General features: G+C 41.9%; 1 protein-coding gene across 10 annotated transcripts in view; it reads left to right on the forward strand.

Annotated features, from left to right (window-relative positions):
- AXDND1 (axonemal dynein light chain domain containing 1) overlaps window positions 1-17,681 on the forward strand; it is a 177,767-nt gene that overhangs the window by 102,382 nt on the left and 57,704 nt on the right. For all 10 annotated transcript variants that reach the window (XM_055255123.2, XM_063627440.1, XM_055255124.2 and 7 more), the window contains one exon: window positions 13,810-13,903. In XM_055255123.2, coding sequence (XP_055111098.1) covers window positions 13,810-13,903 — 94 coding nt within the window. The remainder of the gene's footprint in view (window positions 1-13,809; window positions 13,904-17,681) is intronic.

Below are 17,681 nucleotides of genomic sequence, written 5' to 3' on the forward strand. Positions count from 1 at the left end.
TTACCCCTATGTTTTCTTGTAAGAGTTTTGTAGCATTTGCTCTCTTACATTAAGGTCTCTGGTCCATTTTAGTTAGTTTTTGTATGTGGTGAGGGTCCAATTTCATTCTTTTGCCTGTGGATATTTAGTTGTACCAGCACCATTTGTTGAAGACTATTCTTTCTCCACTTAATGGTATTGACAGTTTTGATGAAAATCAGTCATGGATTTATTTCCGAATGATTAATTCTATCACATTAATCTATGTGTCCACCCTTGTGTCCGTAACACACTGTCTTGCTTATTCTTGCTTTGTAGAATATTTTGAAAAGGAATGGGAAATGTGAGTCTTTCTACTTGATTCTTCTTTTACAGGATTATTTTGGCTTTTCTGGGTACCTTGCAATACCATATAAATTTTAGAATAAGCTTGTCAATTTTTACAAAGATATTAACTAGGATTCTGAAAAAGAACTTGTTGGATCTGTACATCAGAATGAGAATATTGCTATCTTAAACATGTTAAGTCTTCTATGTGAACATGGGATGTTTTTCCAATCATTTGGATCTTCTTTAATTTCTTCTGAGTATAAGCTATACACTTCTTTTTGTTATATTTACTCCTAAGTACTTTTTAAATGTTATTGCAAATAAGATTTTTAAAACTTTATTTCAGATTGTTTATTGCATGTGTATAGGAATACAATTGATTTTTAAAATACTGATCTTACATCCCAAAACCTTGCTGAATTCATTTATTAGGTGCAATAATTTTTTAAAGGATTTCTTAGTATTTTCTATGCAAAAGATCATACCTATAAATAGAAGTAGTTTCTTTTTAATCTAGATGCCTTTGTTTCCTTCTCTTGCCTAATTGCTTTGGCTAGAACCTCAATACAATGTTGAATGGAAGATGTTGTTCCTATTCTTATGGGAAATGCATCCAGTCTTTCACTATGAAGTATAATGTTATTTGTGGGTTCTTCCTAGATGCCTTTTATTGGATTTAAGAAGTTTTCTTCTATTCCTAATTTGTCGCATGCTTTTACATAAAAAAGTTGTTGGATTTTGACAAATGCTTTTTCTGCATCTAGTGAGATGATCATGTGATTATTTTTTTCATGTTCATATGATGTATTACATTCATTGTTTTTTTGGATATTAAATTAACTTTGCTTGCATAGGATAAATCCCACTTGGTAATTGTGTAAAATACTTTTGATTAGTTCAGGATTCTGTTTGCTAGTCTTTGCACTGATATTCATAAGAGACATTGGTCTATTTTATTTTCCTGTGATGTCTTCGCCTGGTGTTATATCAATGTAATACTGGCTTCATGAAATGAGTTAGAAGTTTCCCTCCATCTTTATCTTTTGAAAGATACTGTGAAGAACTGGTGTTGATTCATCTCTGGCTCTTTGGGAGGATTCAGTGGTGCAGCCATCTGTGGGTAGGTTTTTGAGAATTGATTCAATCTCTTCACTTGTTAAAAGTCTACTTATATTGTCTGTTTGTTATTGAATAAGTTTTTTGTGTGTCTTTCTAGAAATTTGACAATTTCATCCAAGTTATCTAATTTGTTGGCAAAATTGTTCATTGTATTCCCTTATAATCCTTTTATTTCTGAAAGAAGATCAGTGCTAGCATCCTGTCTCTCATTTGCAATTCTAATAATTTGAGCCTTCTCTGTTTCTCCTGGTCAATGTAGCTAAATGTTTGTTAATATTGTTGATGTTTTCAAATAAGCATCTTTTGATTTCATTGATTTCCTTCAGTGTTTTTCTATTCTCTATTGTATTAATTTCTAGTGTAGTCATTATTATTTCCTTCCTTTCACTTTCTTTACATTTAGTTTACTCTACCTTTTCCATAGTCTTAAGTTGAGCTGTTAGGTTATTGATTTGAGATTTTTCTTCTTTCTTAACAAAGGTTTTACAGCTATAAATTTCCCTCTAAGGACTGCTCAATATGTTGTGTCTTCATTTTCTTTTTATTTTTGAGACAGAGTCTTACTCTGCCACCCAGGCTGGAGTGCAGTGGCATGACCTCGGCTCACTGCAACCTCCGCCTCCCAGATTCAAGCAATTCTCCTGCCTCAGCCTCCCGAGTAGCTGGGATTACAGGCATGTGCCACCATGCCTGGCTAATTTTTTTGTATTTTTAGTAGAGACAGGGTTTCACCATATTGGCCAGACTAGTCTCGAATTCCTCACCTTGTGATCCACCCACCTCGACCTCCTAAAGTGTTGGGATTACAGGTGTGAGCCACTGCGCCCGGACTGTGTCTTCATTTTCATTAATCTCAAAGTATTTTTATGATTTCTCTTGTGATTTATTCATTGACCTATTTGTTATTTAGAGTATGTTATTTAATGTCCACATATTTGTGAGTTTCCCATTTTTTTCCAGTTACAGATTTGTAATTTCATTCCATTGTGGTGTGAGTATATATTTTATATTATTCTAGCATTAAAATTATTGAGGTTTGTTTTACGGCCTAGCATCTTGTCTATCCTGGAGAATTTTCCATGTACACTTGAGAAGAATGTATATTTCATTGTTATTGGAGAAAGTGTTCTAGAGATGTCTGGTCTAGTTGGTTTATAGTATTGCTAAAATCTTCTGTTTCCTTATTTATCATCTGTGTAGTGGTTCTAACCATTATTGATAGTGGGATGTTGAAGTCTCCAACTGTTACTCTTAAATTGTCTGTTTTTCCCTTCCTTTCTCTTGGTGTTTGCTTCATGTATTTTTGGTACTTTGTTGTTAGGTGCACACATGTTTATAATTGTTATATCTTCCTGATGGAGTGATCCTTTTATAATTATAAAATATCCTTCCTTATTTTTAGTAAGTTTTTTAATTTTAAAATCTATTTTATCTTCTATCAGTACAGCCACACCAGCTTTATTGTGGTTACTGTTATATATCTTTTCCTTTTATACTGTTATATACCTTTTGTTTTTAATGTATTTGTATCTTTGAATCTCAAGTGTGTCTTCTATAGAGAGCATATAGTTGATTCATGTTTTTAATCCAGTCTTACAATCTCTGCCTTTTAATTGGATTGTTAAATCCATTTACCTTTAATGATATTATTGACGTGGTTGGATTTACTTCTGCCATCTTACTGCTTGTTTTGTTTCATGACTTTTTTGTTTCTCTGTTTTTCTTTTCTTTTTTTTTTTGTATTGAATGAATACTTTCTAATGTAGAATTCATTTCTGTACTGATTTTTCACTACCTTTAAAAAGTTTTTTAAATGGCTTCTCTAGAGTTTATCATAAACCTCTTAATTGAACAGAATTAGCTTCAGATCATGCCTGTAATCCCAGCACTTTGGGAGGCCAAGGTGAGGGGGTGGATCACCTGAGGTCAGGAGTTCAAGACCAGCCTGGCCAACATGGTGAAACCCTGTCTCTACTAAAAATACAAAAATTAGCCAGGTGTGGTGGCGGGTGCCTGTAATCCTAGCTACTTGGGAGGCTGAGGCAGGAGAATTGCTTGAATCCAAGAGGCAGAGTTTGCAGTGAGCCGACATCATGCCATTGCACTCCAGCCTGAGCAACAGCAGCAAAACTCCGTCTCAAAAAAAAAAAAAGAATTAGCTTCAGATTTATACTGGCTTAATTCCAGTGACATATAGATATGTTACTTCCATCTAGTTCGATTCCTTTTCCCACCTTTTGTGGTATAATTTTATACACATTACATTTCTTAATATTTGATATGGTTTGGCTCTGTGTCCCTACCCAAACCTCATCTTGAATTGTAATCCCCACATGTCAGTGGAGGAAGGTGATTAGATCATGAGAGCAGTTACCCCCATGTTGTTCTCATGAGATCTGATGGTTTTATAAGCATCTGGCATTTCCCCTGCCTGCACCTCTATCTTTCCTGCTGCCTTGTGAAGAAGGAACTTGCTTCTTTTTCCCCTTCTGCCATGATTGTGAGTTTTGTAGGTTTCCTGAGGCCTCCTCAGCCATGTGGAGCTGTGACTCAATTAAACCTCTTTTGTTTATAAGTTACCTAGTCTTGGCTGGGTACAGTGGCTCACACCTGTAATCCTAGCATTTTGGGAGGCCGAGGTGGGCAGATCACCTGAGGTCAGGAGTTTGACACCACCCTGGCCAACATGGTGAAACCCCCATCTCTACTAAAAATACAAAAATCAGCCGGGCATGGTGGCAGGTGCCTGTAATCCCAGCTACTTGGGAGGCTGAGGTGGGAGAATTGCTTGCATCTGGAAGGTAGTTGTTGCAATGAGCCCAGATCACACTCTAGCCTGGGTGACAGAGCAAGACTCCACCCCCCCACAAAAAAAAAGTTACCTAGTCTTGGGTAGTTTCTTTATAGCGGTGTGAGAATGGAGTAATACAGGAAATTAGTACTGGAATTGGGGTACTGCTATAAAGTTAGCCTGAAAATGTGTAAGCCACATTGGAACTGTATAATGGGCAGAGGTTGGAATAGTTGGAGGGCTCAGAGGAAGACAGAAAGATGTGGGAAGGTTTGGAACTTCCTAGAGACTTGTTGAATGGTTTTAACCAAAATGCTGATAGTGATGTGGACAATGAAGTCCAGGCTGAGGTAGTCTCAGATGGAGATGAGGAACTTACTGGGAACTGGAGTAAAAGACACTCTTGCTATGCTTTAGTAAAGAGACTGGTGGCATTTTGCCCCTGCCCTAGAAATCTGAGGAACTTTGAACTGGAGAGAGATGATTTAGGGTATCTGGTGGAAGAAATTTCCAAGTGGCAAAGCATTCAAGAGGAAGCAGAGCATAAAAGTTTGGAAAATTTGCAGCCTGACCATGAGGTAAAAAAGAAAAACCCGTTTTCTGGGGAGGAAATAAAGACAGCTGCAGAAATTTGCATAAGTAATGAGAAACTGAATGTTCATAGCCAAGTCAATGGGGAAAATATCTCCAGGGCATGTCAGCGATCCTCAGAACAACCCCTCTTATCACAGGCCTGGAGGCCTAGGAGGTAAAAATGATTTCTTGGGTCAGGCCCGGGGCCCCCACTGCTCTGTGAAGCCTCGGGACATGGCGTCCTGTGTCCTAGCCACTTCAGCTCCAGCTGTGGCTAAAAAGGGCCAAGGTACAGCTTGGGCCATTGCTTCAGAAGGTGGTCTCGGGCCTGCGGGTGCACAGAAGTCAAGAATTGAGGTTTGGGAACCTCCACCTAGATTTCAGAGGGTGTATGGAAATGCTTGGATGTCCGGGCAGAGGTCTGCTGCAGAGGTGTAGCCCTCATGGAGAACCTCTGCTAGGGCAGTATGAAAGGGAAGTGTAGGGTTGGAGCCCCCACACAGAGTCCCCACTGGAGCACTGCCTAGTGGAGCTGTGAGAAGAAGGCCACTTTCCTCCAGACCTCAGAATGGTAGATGCATCAACACCTTGCACTGTGCACTTGGAAAAGCCACAGACACTCAACACCAGCCCATGAAAGCAGCCTGGTGGGAGCTGCACCCTGCAAATCCACAGGATTGGAGCTGCCCAGGCCTGTGGGAATGCACCTCTTGCATTAGCATGACCTGGATGTGAGACGTGGAATCAAAAAAGATTATTTAGAAGCTTTAAGATTTAATGACTGGCCTGCTGGATTTCAGACTTGCATGGGGCCTGTAGCCCCTTTGTTTTGGTCAATTTCTCCCATTTAAAATGAGACCATTTATCCAATGCCTCTACCTGCATTGTATCTTGGAAGGAACTAACTGTTTTTTTTATTTTACAAGCTCATAGGCAGAAGGGACTTGCCTTGCTCAGATGAGATGTTGCACTGTGGACTTTTGAGTAAATGCTGAAATGAGTTTAGACTTTGGGGGACTGTTGGGAAGGCATAATTGGTTTTGAAATGTGAAATTATATGAGATTTGGAAAGGGCCAGGGACAGAATAATATGCTTTGGCTCTTTTTCCCTACCCAAATCTCATCTTGAATTGTAATCCTCATGTGTTGAGGGAGGGACCTGTAATTCTCACATGTCAAGGGAAGGAGGTGATTGGATCATGGGGGCTGTTTCACCCTGCTCTTCTGATGATAGTGAGTTCTTATGCAATATGATGGTTTTATAAGCATTTGGCATTTCCCCTACTTGCACTTCTCTTTTTCCTGCTGCCTTGTGAAGAGGTACTTGCTTTTCCTTCCCCTTCCGCCATGATTATAAACTGCTTGAGGCTTCCCCAGCCATGTGGATCTGTGAGTCGATTAAACCTCTTTTGTTTAAAATTACCCAGTCTTGGGTATTTCTTCATAGCATTGTAGAATTGGTCTAATACAATATTACAAACATAAAAATACATTGTTATAATTATAAATTTACCATCTGTCATCATTTCTATCACCCATTAGAGTTTGCTCCCGTCCACCTCTCGTGTGCTGTTTTGGCATACATATTGCACATATATTACATTTTTATGTTATAGGTCCAACAATATATCATATGTTATTTTATACAGTTTCTTCTTTAATCAGTTAAGAAATAGAAAATATGCATTCATATTGTCTTTTAAAATTGCATAATTTTCTTTATAATGCCTTGTTTTTTGTGTAGATTCTAATTACCATCTGTGGTCATTGCTTTCAGCCTGAAAAATTTCCTCTAGGATTTATTGTAAGGAAAGTCTACTAGCAACAAATTCTTCAGTTTTTTTAAATCTGGAGCAGTCTTTATTCCACCTTCATTTTTGGAACACATGTTTGTTGGATATAGGAATCTTGATTGACATTTTTCTTCTTTAGGCACTGTGAATATGTTATCCCACTGCTTTTTGGCCTCTATTGTTTATTTTGAGAAGTCAGCTGTTAATCTTATTGGGACTCCCTTGTAAGTGATGTGTTGTTTTTCTCTTGCCACTTTCAAGATTTTCTCCTTATTTTGACTTCTAGCATTTTAACTGTCATATATGTTTGTAGACCTCTTTGTGTTTATCTTACATGGAGATTGTTAAGCTTCTTGAATGTGTTATTGTTTTTCAGCAAATTTGGAGAGTTTCAGCTCCTGTTTCTTTGAATATTTTTGTGTACCTTTCTCTTTTCTCTACTTCCAATACTCCCTTTATGTGTAAGGGTGTCCCATATTTCTTCAAGGCTGTTTTCATATCGCTTCATTCTTTTTCCTCTATTTTTTGGCTTGAAATACTTCCATATATTTATCTTCAAGTTAAATTCTTCTCTCTTCTGCCAGTTCAAATTTATTGTTGAGCCCTAGTAGTGATTTAAAAATTTTTTTCAGTTATTGTTCTTTTTCACTCTAAAATTTTCATGTATTTCTTTTTTCCAATTTATATTTTTAATTTCTATTCTCTTATTTGCTGCAACATTGTTATAATACCTTCCTTTTCTTATCTAATCATGGATTTCTTTAGTTCTGTGAACATGAACTAACATGTGTTAGTTCATTTTCACACTGCATATAAAGACATACCCAAGACTGGGCAATTTACAAAAGAAAGAGTTTTTTTTTTTTTTTTTTTTTTTTTTGAGACGGAGTCTCACTCTTTCTCCCAGGCTGGAGCGCAGTGGCGCAATCTCGGCTCACTGCAAGCTCCGCCTCCCAGGTTCACGCCATTCTCCTGCCTCAGCCTCCTGAGTAGCTGGGACTACAGGCGCCCGCCACTACGCCCGGCTAATTTTTTGTATTTTTTTTAGTAGAGACGGGGTTTCACCATGGTCTCGATCTCCTGACCTCGTGATCCGCCCACCTCAGCCTCCCAAAGTGCTGGGATTACAGGCGTGAGCCACCGCGCCCGGCCAAAAGAAAGAGTTTTAATGGTCTCACAGTTCCACGTGGCTGGGGAGGCCTCACAAGAAATCATGGTGGAAGGTGAGAGGCACGTCTCATATGGCAGCAGACAAGAGAAGAGAATGAGAGCCAAGTGAAAGGGATTTCCCCTTATAAAACCATCAGATCTCATGAGACTTATTCACTACCATGAGAACAGTGTGGGGGAAACCACCCCCATGATTCAATTATCTCCCACTGGGTTCCTGCCACAACATGAGGGAATTATGGGAGCTACAATTTAAGATAAGATTTGGGTGGGGACACAGCCAAACCATATCATTTTGCCCCTGGCCCCTCCCAAATCTTATGTCCTCACATTTCAAAACCAATCATACCTTCCAAACAGTCCCCAAAAGTCTTAACTCATTTCAGCATTAACTCAAAAGTCCACAGTCCAAAGTCTCATCCAAGACAAGGCAAGTTTCTTCCACCTATAAGCCTGTAAAATCAAAAGCAAGTTAGTTACTTCCTAGATACAAAGGGGGTACAGACATTGGGTAAGTACAGGCATTCCAAGTGGGAGAAATTGGCCAAAACAAAGGGGCTACTGGCTCCATGCAAATTCAAAATCTGGCAGGGCAGGCAAATCTTACAGCTTCATAACAATCTCCTTTGACTCCATGTCTCACATCTGGGTCATGCTGATTCAAGAGGTGAGTTCTCATGGTCTTGGGCAGTTCTGCCTCTGTGGCTTTGTGGGGCACAGGCTCCCTCCTGGCTGCTTTCATGGGCTGGGGTTGAGTGTCTATGGCTTTTCCAGGCACACGGTGCATGCTGTTGGTGGATCTACCATTCTGGGGTCTGGAGGACAGTGGCCGTTTTCTCACAGCTTCACTAGGCAGCACACCAGTGGGGACTCTGTGTGGGGTTGCCCACCTCACATTTCCCTTCTGCACTGCCCTAGCAGAGGTTCTCCATTAGCACCCCACTCCTGCAGCAAACTTCTGCCTGGACATCCAGTCATTTCCATACATCCTTGAAATCTAGGCAAAGGTTCCCAAACCTTGATTCTTGGCTTCTGTGCACCTGCAGGCTCAATACCATGTGGATGCTGCCATGGCTTGGGGCTTGCACCTTCTGAAGCCATGGCCCCAGCTGTATCTTGGACCCTTTTAGTCATGGCTGGAGCAGCTGGGATGCAGGGCACAGCAGAGGGACCCTGGGCCTGGCCCATGAAGCCATTTTTGCCTCCTAAGCCTTCAGGCCTGTGATAGGAGAGGCTGCCCCAAACATCTCTGACATGACCTGGAGGCATTTTCCCCATTGTCTCAGGGATTAACATTCGGCTTCTCATTACTTATGCAGATTTCTGCAGCTGTCTTCAATTTCTCTTAAAAAATTGGATATTTGTCTCTATTGCATTGTCAGGCTGCAAATTTTCTGAACTTTTATGCTCTGTTTCCCTTTTAAAACTGAATACCTGGCTGGGTACAGTGGCTCATACCTGCAATCCCAGCATGTTGGGAGGCTGAGGCAGGTGGATCACTTGAGGTCAGGAGCTCGAGACCGGCTCTGGCCAACATGGTGACACTCAATCTCTACTAAAAATGCAAAATTAGCTGGATGTGGTGGCACATGCCTGTAGTCCCAGCTACTCAGGAGGCTTGAACCTGGGAGGTAGAGGCTGCAGTGAGCCGAGATCACACCACTGCACTGCAGCCTGGGTGAGACAGAGAGAGAATCTGTCTCAAAAAAATAATAATAAAATAAATAAAACTGAATACCTTAAACAGCACCCAAGTCACCCCTTGAATGCTATGTTTCTTAGAAATTTCTTCCACTGGCCGGGTGCAGTGGCTCATGCCTGTAATCCCAGCACTTTGGGAGGCCAAGGCAGGTGGATCACTTGAAGTCAGGAGTTCGAGGCCAGCCTGACCAACATGGAGAAGCCCTGTCTCTACTAAAAATACAAAATTAGCTGGGCATGGTGGTGCATGCCTGTAATCCCAGCTACTTGGGAGGCTGAGGCAGGAGAATCTCTTGAACTCAGGAGGTGGAGGTTGTGGTGAGCTGAGATTGCACCATTGCACTCTAGCCTGGGCAACAAGAGTGAAACTCTGTATCAAAAAAAAAAAGGAAAAAGGCTGGGTGTGGTGGCTCATGCCTGTAATCCCAGCACTTTGGGAGGCAGAGGCGGGCGGATCACGAGGTCAGGAGATCGAGACCATCCTCTCTAACATGGTGAAACCCTGTCTCCACTAAAAATACAAAAAATTAGCTGGGCATGGTGGTGGGTGCCTGTAGTCCCAGCTACTTGGGAGGCTGAGGCAGGAGAATGGCGTGAACCTGGGAGGCAGTGCTTGCAGTGAGCTGAGATTGCACCACTGCACTCTAGCCTGGGCAACAGAGCGAGACTCCATCTCAAAAAAAATAAATAAAGGGAAAAGAAAGAAAGAAAGAAAGAAATTTCTTCCACCAGATATTCTAAATAATCTCTCTCAAGCTCAGAGTTCCACAAATCTCTAAGACAGGGGCAAAATGCTGCCAGTCTCTGCTTAAACATAACAAGAGTCTTCTTTGCTCCAGTTCCCAAGAAGTTCCTTATCTCCATCTGAAACCACCTCAGCCTGGATTCCATTGTCCATATCATTATCAGCATTTTGGTCAAAGCCATTCAACAAGTGTCTAGGAAGTTCTAAATTGTTCCACATTTTCCTGTCTTCTTCTGAGCCCTTCAAACTGTTCCAACCTCTGCCTGTTACCCAGTTCCAAGGTTGCTTCCACATTTTTGGGTATATTTACAGTAGCGCCCCACTCCAGGTACTGATTTACTGTGTTAGTCCATTCTCATGCTGCTGATAAAGACATACCTGAGACTGGGTAATTTACAAAGGAAAAAGGGTTTAATTGACTCACAGTTCCACATGGCTGGGGAGGCCTCACAATCCTGGTGGAAGGTGAAAGGCACACCTCACATGGCAGCAGACAAGAGAAGAGAATGAGAGCCAAGTGAAAGGGGTTCCACTTATAAAATCATCAGATCTCATGAGACTTATTCAGTACCACAAGAACAGTATGGGGGAGACCACCCCCATGATTCAGTTATCTCCCACTGGGTCCCTCCCACAACATGAGGGAATTATGGGAACTACAATTCAAGATGAGATTTGGGTGGGGACATAGCCAAACCTTATTAGCCACTTTGAAGTTTTTGAAAAACCAGAGTTCTCAGCCGGGCGTAGTGGCTCACGCTTGTAATCCCAGCACTTTGGGAGGCTGAGGCGGGCGGATCACGAGGTCAGGAGATCGAGACCACGGTGAAACCCCGTCTCTACTAACAATACAAAAAAAATTAGCCAGGCGTGGTGGCGGGCGCCTGTAGTCCCAGCTACTCAGAGAGGCTGAGGCAGGAGAATGGCGTGAACCCAGGAGGCGGAGCTTGCAGTGAGCCGAGATCGCGCCACTGCACTCCAGCCTGGGCGACAGAGCGAGACTCCATCTCAAAAAATAAAAAAAAAAAAAAATAACCGGAGTTCTGGTCACTCTCACTCTCACAGGCAGTTTCTGTTGCCTGCCTGGTGTATATGTTACACTTTCTTCTTTCTTATCATGCCTTGTAAGGTTTCTTTTTGTTGTTGTTGTTTTTGGTTTTTGGATACTGGACATATTAGATAATATACTGTAGCAACTTTTGTTGCTACCCCCCTCTTCCTTGTATTAAGTCTCTGATCTTGCCCTCAAGAAGGTGCAGTTTTTGGGTATGCCCACTGTCACCCTGCAGTGACAGTGGTGTTTTGTCAAGGCTTGCTTCTTTTTCTTTGACCACACCAAGCTGTGAAACTTCACTAATTTCTGGTTGATTGGTCTATTGTTTTCTTTTTTTGTTTGTTTTTGCTTTTATTTATTTTTATTTAAAATAAAATGTATTCATTTTTACTTTTTTATTTTTTATATTTTTTTATTATACTTTAAGTTCTAGGGTACATGTGCACAATGTGCAGGTTTGTTACATATGTATACATGTGCCATGTTGGTGTCCTGCACCCATTAACTCATCATTTACATTAGGTATATCTCCTAATGCTGTCTCTCCCCACTTTCCCCACCCCACAAGAGGCCCTGGTGTGTGATGCCCCCCTTCCTGTGTCCAAGTGTTGTCATTGTTCAATTCCCACCTATGAGTGAGAACTTGCGATGTTTGGTTTTTTGTCCTTGCAATAATTTGCTGAGAACGATGGTTTCCAGCTTCATCCATGTCCCTACAAAGGACATGAACTCATCCTTTTTTATGGCTGCATAGCATTCCATGGTGTATATGTGCCACATTTTCTTAATCCAGTCTATCATTGATGGACATTTGGGTTGGTTCCAAGTCTTTGCTATTGTGAATAGTGCTGCAGTAAACATACATGTGCATGTGTCTTTATAGCAGCATGATTTATAATCCTTTGGGTATATACCCAGTAATGGGAAGGCTGGGTCAAAGGGTATTTCTAGTTCTGGATCCCTGAGGATTTGCCACACTGTCTTCCACAATGGTTGAACCAGTTTACAGTCCCACCAACAGTGTAAAAGTGTTCCTATTTCCCCACATCCTCTCCAGCACCTGTTGTTTCCTGACTTTTTAATGATTGCCATTCTAACTGGTGTGAGATGGTATCTCATTGTGGTTTTGATTTGCATTTCTCTGATGGCCAGTGATGATGAGCATTTTTTCATGTGTCTGTTGGCTGCATAAATGGTCTATTGTTTTCAATAATTCTCTGGGGCATATATTGCTGTAAAACTACTTTCATGTAGTTTTGGCTCCTTGGAAAGAATAATTCCTGAGATCAGTGTTTGATCTTGTTCTGAATTCAAGTGGCCTTCTCCCAGTTGTCTTAGTTCCTGGTTGTTTCCTGCAAACTAGTTAGCCTACAGTTTAACCTCTATCTTGAATCTCCACTGAATTGCATTTCACCAAACCTCCACTGTTCTTTAAAGCACCCTTAGATTTGAATGTCTTCAGGCTATGTTGCAAATGAAGTTAGTTTATTTGGGACAAGATTAGGAACTTTTTAATTTTTTTTTTTTTTTTTGCCTTCTTCTACCTCCAGGCAAAATCTCTGAGCTAGGGCTCTAGAGCTAGGGTAGGGACAGTGGAAAGCTTCTCTCTGAGTGACACTCACACTGTCAGACCTGAGCACTCCTTAGAGGGGAAAGTAGCAGCCTGAGGTCTTCTTGGATTGCCTCTCATGGAGTAGAACCACTGCCTTACAAGCCCAGACAATCAGGGACCCATGATTCTCAGCATGCTATGCATAGCATAGAGTATTTATTATATAAATAGGGGCTGGGTGGAAAAAGACAACCCCTACTTGTTACCTGCATTTACCCAGTACCTGGACTCAACACCAGATAGCTGGAAGCAGTATAAAAATCCATGATGTCCTGTTTCTTCTGGGAAGAAAGCCATCTGATTGGGAGCTAGAGGGTTAGGGAGCTCTGTGTTCTTGGCTACAACATTCTGAAATGGAGTTGCTGCCTCACTGAGCTAAGGAGAGGAAGGAGCAGTCATGGTTCAAATACCATAGATTATTGCCTTTCTTACTGAATCTTCATAGATTTTCTTGAATAGATGTTTTTGGAACTTCTCCATAGCACCATTTTTAGAGGCTTTAAGTGGTGTATTTAAAAAAATAATTGTTACCAGTTTCACTGGGGTAGGGGGTGGTGGGAAGGGCAGCCTTGCTCCTCACACTATCATGCTGGAAGTCATTCATTGAGAGGATTTTAAAATTCATTCTTCTCACATAGTACTGGCCTGGAAGTAAATGTAAAGGGTGTAAGTTTTTACAGTAGAGAGCTAATATTGAACGTAAGATCTGCTTTGTCCAAAGTGCATCTTGCTACCTACATGGGGGTTAGGAAAGCTTTGTCAGTGAGTAAACTATCATACCAGATAATTCAGGGCTTTGATTCCCCTTTCCTCAGTTCTCAAGCAGTTGTCAACATCTAAGTTTACAATACCCAGCCAAATAAAACTCTTTCTCATAGCTGATAGTTACATTTATCCTTTAAATCAGCCAGTCACTTTTATTTTAATTGATTTTTCCTTCAGGGTACTCCAAGCATATATATTTAACATGATTCAACAATGGCTTTTGAAGATAGGCAATGAAATTAACAACGGTAACATTGAACTTCAGCACCACGTATGTACTTGTAAGGATTTTTGACGTTATATTTTGCCTCGGCTGGCAAATTTCTTCAAGGAAAAACAATGCTCTCCCTATTTAAATGAAGCAGGAGGTTGAGAGGGCAAAATAGAAGCTTGTATAATAATTTCTCAAATAATTTTCAGTGGATTTTTTAAAGCAGAATGTCTCTGCCTCTGGAATGGAGTTTTGGAATTGAAGAGTCAATGAGCAAATATATTAAAGCTGGAAGTATGGATTCAGGCGATCCCTAGGCTTGGGAGAAATTCCCCTGACAACCAAAATGAATAAGAAAAAGAGTAACAGAGTGCTTGTCGCATGGTGGGACTCAGTAAATGTTTGTTGAATGAATTTAGGAAGAATATTCCAGCCCTGTTGGTGTCTAATGGTGCTGCTACATTAATCCCTTCTTTGGCAAAAATGCTTGATTTACCATTAGGGATTTATCTCCATGGAATCATATGCTCAATTTGTTATTTTCTAGAATTTAATTTTCATAGTATGGGATTACTTAGAAAGTGCCTTTATATACCTCAATTTTAACACTGCATTATTATAATTAATCTGTGTAGAAAATTTACAAGATTGTAAACTCCATGAGGAATTATGTGTATCCTGTGTATCCATATTAACTCTTATTAATATTTAGAAACAGAAAAGTTGGATATAGGAGACAAGATGGCTGACTAAATTCAGCCAGGAGAAACACCTGCCACCAAGGGACTAGAAGATCGGAAAGACCGGTGCACTCCAAGCATATCTTTAGAGGGAAGGCATTGAGGGTGGACAAAGGGAAGATACAGATGCTGGGCTAAAGGGGGAGGAAGCTGGAAACCCTGCACAGGGATACCACGCATTGGGACTCCTTCCTGGCCCCCAATGACTCTTGGGGAAAAAGTGAGCTAAGCAGGTGAGAAGTGACCTTCTCTTGCCGTAGGCCTGTGGAATTCAGACAGCAGGGGATCCCAGGACCCCCACAGTCACTTGAGCTGGCAGAGAGAGCTGCTTAGAGAGGTGGTAGGGGTGGTACTCCCGGCTAGTGTGGAGCCTGGAGGGTTTGGTGTGGGAGCGTCTATAGTGGAGCACAGTCAGGGACGCCTATCCCCCAAGGCCTGCCTTGCTCCTTTAGGAGACATTAGTCTTAGCGGAACTATCAGACCTGAACAATACAGGGTGATCTTGCCCATAAGACAGGGCCAGTTTCACCTGAGCACCCCCCTGTCTTGTGGACTCTCCCAGGACTCCAGCCTGACCATGCCTGTTTGCAGTGCAGCCTTGGATGCCCAGCTGAGGTGCCTCCCAGGGGCCTGCATCATAGCTCCTATACTGGCAGACCATGCCTGACCATTGGAGAGCTCCAGCGGAGCACCCCCAACTAATGAGCACCAGCCCACCCATGTACTCTACCCATCACAGCCTCCCCCATGCCATTTGCCAGTGTGCACTCACCCATGACCACCCCCTACATTGCTTTGCTAGTGTGGTTGCATGTATTCAGACCTTACCCCTCCTTCCCCACCAGTGCACATGTGCACATGCACCCTACCGTGCCAACTGCTGCCACTGTGAGTGCATCACACTCCCCACCCCATAACCAATGCAAAGGTATGCAAGGAGACCAGTGGCCCCACACTCTGTCCTGCACTGCCATTGCCATTGGAGTGTTCATGGGTACAGAGACTGCTAACCTTGTGCCTGCCAGTGCCCCACCACTGTGCTAACACTGGTGCTGGCATGAAACTACACATGGATGCCAGCAGACCTGCCTCCCACCTTGTGCAGCCACTGCTGCCTGTGTGAGTATGTGCACAGAGGTTACCAGTCCTGCACCTGCCAGCACTCTGCCCCCATGCTTGAACATGCACAGGGACATTGGTGGGCTACCCCCTGCAACATGCTGCACTGCCACCACTGCAAATGTCCACATCCCTGCCCTCATTAGTGCCCCACCACAGCTGATGAGCAAGCACCCTGCTGCACTGCTGCTGCTCCTGGCATGTGTAAACAAGCACGGATCCTGCTGTCACCACCTAATGAGTTGCTTTGGCTGGCATCACCCATTCAAGTGTTGTGACCAGTGATCTGGGAACACCTTGGCTCTTCCAATACAGTAGGTTCCTAACCTTGAAGGGCCAGATAACAAGGCTGGGGACCTGATACCAGACCCTAGAGTTAGAGCATGCAGACCAGAAGGCCTAAGCTGAGCCTTGGACCCCTAAAATCTTCCAGAAATGAAGCAGGTTGACTGAACCCAACTTATACCAGAATCAAACCTCCAAGGATGTCAAAGAGGAGGAAAGACAAAAGAAAATGCATTCTAAGGACAGCAACTTCAAAGACTGAAGGAACATCAGCTCACAAAGATTAGAAAGAGCCAGCACAAGAACTCTGGCAACTCAAGAAGCCAGTGTGCCTTCTTACCTCCAAACGACCACACTGTTTCCCAGCAATGTTTCTTAACCAGGCTGACATGACAGAAATAGAATTCAGAATATGTATAGGAACAAAGATCATCAACATACAGGAGAAAGTTGAAACTCAATCCAAAGAATCTAAGGATTACAATAAAATGATACAGGAGCTAATAGATGAAATGGCCATTATAAGAAAGAACCACCAGGTGCGGTGGCTCACGCCTGTAATCCCAGCACTTTGGGAGGCTGAGGTGGGTGGATCGACTGAGGTCAGGAGTTCGAGATTAGCCTGGCCAACATAGTGAAACCCCATCTCTACTAAAAATACAGAAAATTAGCCAAGCATGGTGGTGGGCACCTGTAATTCCAGCTACTCAGGAGGCTGACGCAGGAGAATCGCTTGAACTCGGGAGGCAGAGGTTGCAGGGAGCCGAGATCATGCCATTGCACTCCAGCCTGGGCAACAGGAGTGAAACTCTGTCTCAAAAAAAAAAAAAAAAAGAACCAAACAAACCTGATAGAAATGAAAAACACACTACAAGAATTTCATAATACACTTGCAAGTATTAACAGCAGAATCAACCAAGCTGAGGAAAGAAATCTCAGAGTTTGAAGACTGGTTCTCTGAAATAACTTAGTCAGACAAAAATAAAGAAAAAACAATAAAGATGAATGAACAAAACCTCTGAGAAATAAGAAATTATGTAAAAATATCAAATATACAACTCATTGGCATTCCCGAAAGAGAGAGAGTGAAACCAAGCAATTTGGAAAGCATATTTCAGGATATCATCCATGAAAATGTTCACAACCTCACTAAAGGGGCCAACATTTGAATTCAGGAAATGCAGAGAGCCCCTGAAAAATACTACAAAAGAAGACCATCCATGAGACACATAGTCATCAGATTCTCCAAGGTTGAAATGAAAGAAAAAATGTTGAAGGCAGGTAGAGAGAAGGGGCAGGTCACCTACAAAGCAAACTCCATAAGGCTAACAGCAGACATGTCAGCAGAAATCCTACAAGCCAAAAGAAATTGTGGGCTTACATTCAGCATTCTTAGAAAAGAAATTCCAAACAAGAACTTCATATCTAGCCAAACTGAGCTTCATAAGCAAAGGAGGAATAACATCCTTTTTAGATAAGCAAATGCTAAGGGAATTTTTTGTGACCAGATGTGCCTTACAGGAGGTCCTGAAGAGAGTGCTAAATATGGAAAAGAAAGACCATTACCAGCCACGGCAAATACACACTTAGGTATTTAGACTACTATAAAGCAACCAGACAAACAAATCTGTATAGTAGCCAGCTAACAACATGATGAGAGGATCAAATCCACACATATCAATACTAACGTTGAA

Source organism: Symphalangus syndactylus, chromosome 12, assembly GCF_028878055.3.
Source record: "Symphalangus syndactylus isolate Jambi chromosome 12, NHGRI_mSymSyn1-v2.1_pri, whole genome shotgun sequence".
In the NCBI taxonomy this organism is placed as follows: domain Eukaryota; kingdom Metazoa; phylum Chordata; class Mammalia; order Primates; family Hylobatidae; genus Symphalangus; species Symphalangus syndactylus.